We start from the raw sequence: 4,405 nt of genomic DNA, 5'->3' as shown, positions 1-4,405 counted from the left end.
CTCTTCTCCATGTCCAAGTCCTGGGCCCAGCTTTTCTCCCTCTTCTTGCCCAGCACCCGCAGACCCCTGCTTTACCCTCGACTGCCCACTCAGCGCCTTGGTGCGGGCTGATCCTCCATCTGCCAGTCTCTGCCCCACCTGGGTAACTCCTGGAGGTTTCATTTGAGGGGATGGGATTGAGGCACTGCTGAGTGCTGGGGGTACCCCCCATTAGCCTAACCTGTACCTCTGCTCTCCCCATAATGCTTTGTCTCACCTCCTGTCGTTCCCCCCTACACACAGTCAGGTCAGCACCTAGCCTTGAGAGCTACAGTAACTGGGTGGGGGAGACAGGCTTTTGTGTTTGTGGGTAAGTATGGGTAGGAGGCCTTCTACCTGGTGAGTTCATCCATTAAATGGGGGTTCCACTGAGATAATGGGTGTGAAAGCTCCCTGAGGGAGACCTGAGCTAGGAGCCTTAATCCATGTCCCTTCCCGAACCCCATGAGCCAGGCACCATCCCCCTTTCCAGAGACTACTGGAGCATCAGCAGCTCACCCATTCCCCCAAAGAGCCCAGGGGCACCTGACTCCTCCCCCAGGCCAAGGGAAGGAAGAAAGAAGTTACTAAATTACTGAGTAGATCAATACTAGTCTTTGGGGCGGGGCTTCCACACCCCCACCCATCACCCTGTGGGGCAGGAGTGGCAAGCCTCCCAGACCTCTTCCAAGGAGGGGTAGGCGGGGGTAGCCCTCCCAATGCCCTCTGGGGGGATGCCTCCCAGTTGTGGGTGCCCCCTGCAGCCTGTGCCCTTTCACCCCCCCATTGGCCCCAGCCCACCCACAGACCATGCAACCCCCCTCCCCCCCGCAGGTGCATTTATGGGGGAGAGGCAGCAAGCCCCCCTGTGACAATAAGAAACCTCCCACAGCCTGCTCCTCCCTTCACACCCCCTTGGAGGTATAAGGAGAGAACTGACAGCCTAGACTCCTAGGCTCCAGAGAGGGGAAGGGAGGGAGGGACAGAGAGGGAAGGGGTAGAAAGACGAGCTTTGGGCAGGCAGGGTTATTCTCTCTGCTTCTCTGCCTGGCATACACTGCCCAGCTATGGGAACCTTCGACCTGTGGACAGATTACCTGGGTTTGGCACGCCTGGTGGGGGCGCTGCGTGGGGAAGAGGAGTCCGAAACCAGGCTGGACCCCCAGCCACAGCCAGCTCCAGGACCAGGGGGTCAGAGGCCCAGCCCGGAATCTTCACCAGCTCCTGAACGCCTGTGCTCTTTCTGCAAACACAACGGCGAGTCTCGGGCCATCTACCAGTCCCATGTGCTCAAGGATGAGGCGGGCCGGGTGCTGTGTCCCATCCTTCGTGACTACGTGTGCCCCCAGTGCGGTGCCACGCGCGAGCGTGCCCACACTCGCCGTTTCTGCCCGCTCACTGGCCAGGGCTACACCTCTGTCTACAGCTACACCACCCGCAACTCCGCTGGCAAGAGAGTGTCCCGGCCTGACAAGGCAAGGATGCAGGACTCAGGGCATCGCCGTGGAGGAGCAGGAACAGGAGCAGCGGGAGCAGCAGCAGCAGGAGGAGCAGCAGCCTGCACAGGTGGCTGGGGGGACCCGCTATGGGGGGGGGCTACCCTAGGCTTATGGCTCAGCCCTCAGGGCCCTTGTGAAATGGGATTAACCCCAGTGCCCACTTTAGAGGGTTGGGGGTGGGGAGATAGGGTGGAAAATTTAGAAGGATATTCTACAAGGGTTGCCCGGTGTGAATAAAGTGGGGCTGGGATTAATTTGTGGCCTTGGGCAGGGGACCTCTCTGGGCCCACAGAGAAAGTGCGGGGACTAGTGACGGGATCTGCAGTTAGGTACGGCAGGGGCTCCAGTCCTGTTTGGCACTTAGGAGCTGTGTAGCCTGAGAAAAGTTCTCAGTCTCTCTGAACCCCAGGTTCCTCACGCTCCTCCTTTGTTCCCTCATTTGCCAAGTAGCATGTATGACTGTTTTGTGCCAAGCACTGGGCTGTACCAGCAATGGAAAAAGGTAGAAGGGAGAACGGCAATTAAAACAGTGTGATGAGTGCTGAATGAGGGAGTCTGTGGCAAGCACCTGATCCAGATGAAGGGGTCCAGGAGGGCTTCCTGGAGGAAGTGACTTCTGGGAATCTAATTCAGTTTGATGGAGTGCTAGAAGTATGGCCCAGGCACTAGGGCTCATTCAGGAACTTAGTGAAGTGCAGTGTATCTGGGATAATATGTGTGTGCATATATGTAGTAGAGAAGGAGGTGTCAGATATTTGTGGGACAGTGGAAGGGCCTATAGGTCTTGGACTTGGGTACTAGAGAGCCACAGAAGGGGCAAGACCAAGTCTGTGTGTTAAAGTGTGTTAGATCAAGCCTGACTGACTGTGGGGACAGATATGAGTGTTGGAAGGCAGTGCACTAGTCCTCCAGCCAGAAGTGGCCTTGGCAGCAAGGAGGGAGAGAGTCTTGGCACTCAGGATGGAGAGGAACAGGATGGAGGAGGAACATGGTGAGTTTGCGGTGTGTGGATCAGCTCAGGAGGGCACCTGGGGTGAAAACTTAGAGATCTTTAGCCGAAGCCTCCCTGAGGTCTAAAATGGCTCTCCCTGGGCAACCCAGGTGGCTCAGAGGTTTGGCTCCTGCCTTCAGCCCAGAGCCTGATCCTGGAGACCTGGGATCGAGTTCCACATTGGGCTCCCTGCATGGAGCCTGCTTCTCCCTCTGCCTGTGTCTGCCTCTCTGGGTCTCTCATGAATAAATAAATCTTAAATAAAGCAAAATAAAATAAAATAAAATGGCTCTCCCCACACTGCTTGGCCCACCACATGGGGTCACTCCTGTCTCATCAAATGTGGATTCTAATTCTGCCTGCATTCTAACTAGCTCCCAGCCCTGTGAGAAGGCTAAGGACCAGGCAGGCTGCATACAGGCTTTGAGTAGCTCGAGCTCACATGGCAGCAGTTGTTACTATAGATGTGAAGGGCCTCAGCTTCTGTGGGGTTTTACTTATTTTTAAAGCTTTTATTTATGAGAGACACAGAGAGAGGCAGAGACTGGGCAGGACTACCCCATCCTCACCCCTGGCAGCTGTGCAGTGAACATTTGTTAGAAGAATTGTGTGCCTCCATGAGTAGATCCGATTCCCCCAAAAGATTCTACCTGGCAGATGGGGGAAGCTGAGGGGACATAGAGATGATGGTCTCAGAATCTTTTGTTCTAAGTTGGAGGGAACAGGAGCGCTCCCTTCCCTAGGCGTGGAGGATGAGGTGGAGCAGCCTTCACCACAATCCTGGCAGAAAGGCCAGCCTCCTGTAACATTTTGGGTATAACAAATCTGGGGTCCCCGGTGCCCTGTGGCCGCAAGGGGGCAGCACAGCCAGCCAGAGTTAGAGATTGCGCTTTGTGTCCGGGTCAGGGTCCCACCCTGGGCTGGCCTGGCCCGGAGTATCACAAGGATGCTATTCCAGGAGCAGCCCCCAGGTGGCGCCAGAGCCCCAACAGTCCTGAAGTTTGAAACTACTTTGGGAGCACTGAATCATACCCTATTATTTTTCTCCTTTCCCCCCTGCTTTAAAAATCCAGGTTCCAAAGGTGCTGGGAAGTCTTCTGGACCTTCACCCTCTTCCTTCTGTCCTTCCACTTCGGCCTAAGAGAGGAGGCTGGTGCAGGAAGGATGGAGATGCTGCCTTCCCCTGGGTGTGGGGACCCAAGCTCTATGGAGGATGTATTTTGGGGGAAGATCCCACCTTGCCAAGGACCTGCCTCTGGACCCTTGCCCCAGCCTGGAGGCCTGGTAAGAGAGCAGGGCCTGAGAGTACAGCTGAAAGAGACCCCATGAGGATGGAGGTGGCCCTCAGGCACCCTGGCCCTCCCTATCCAGCACTGGGCACCCAGTCAGCGCTCAATAAATGCTTACGAATGGATCAGCGTGAAAGGCCGGGTCTTGGGATGATGTAGTGGGAACAGCTCCAGAGGAGCTGAGGAACCTCTTTTCTTTTCTTTTTAATTTATTTATTTATTTTTATTTTATTTTATTTTTTTTGGGGGGGAACCTCTTTTCTATCCTGGCTGTGTCCATTAGCCTCCACATATTACTCTGACCCGCACATTCCCCACCTGTTACTTGGATTTTGGTTTATACTGGAGCACTAGTTGAGCTGCTTTATGCCAAGAAATAGAGGTGGGTACCACAGGGTGAACTATAGGGTTTTGAGGGGTTACCCCAGCCCTAGCACTTCTGGGCAGGGCACCCACTGCCAGGTTAGCACCATGAAGCCATTTCTGTGATGTCTGGTATTTTCAAACTCCCTTCCACCATCTCTCACACAGTATATACCAAATGGGTAGAAGCCTCCACACTGGAGGTGGGGGCCTGATGGGAGAGGGGAACTGAGACACAATTAGAC

General features: G+C 55.0%; 1 protein-coding gene across 1 annotated transcript; it reads left to right on the top strand.

Moving 5' to 3' along the window:
- Positions 1-855: 855 nt before the first annotated feature.
- NANOS3 (nanos C2HC-type zinc finger 3) lies at positions 856-3,903 on the top strand. Its single transcript, XM_055344626.1, has 2 exons — positions 856-1,539; positions 3,579-3,903. Exons 1-2 carry the CDS (start codon positions 1,086-1,088, stop codon positions 3,647-3,649), a joined length of 525 nt encoding a protein of 174 aa, XP_055200601.1. The 5' UTR covers positions 856-1,085; the 3' UTR covers positions 3,650-3,903.
- The last annotated feature ends 502 nt before the right edge of the window (positions 3,904-4,405 follow it).

This window comes from Nyctereutes procyonoides, unplaced genomic scaffold (assembly GCF_905146905.1).
Source record: "Nyctereutes procyonoides isolate TBG_1078 unplaced genomic scaffold, NYPRO_anot_genome, whole genome shotgun sequence".
Taxonomy (NCBI): Eukaryota; Metazoa; Chordata; class Mammalia; order Carnivora; family Canidae; genus Nyctereutes; species Nyctereutes procyonoides.
Note: the sequence above shows the minus strand (reverse complement) of the source record. Positions and strands in the feature narration are given on the sequence as shown.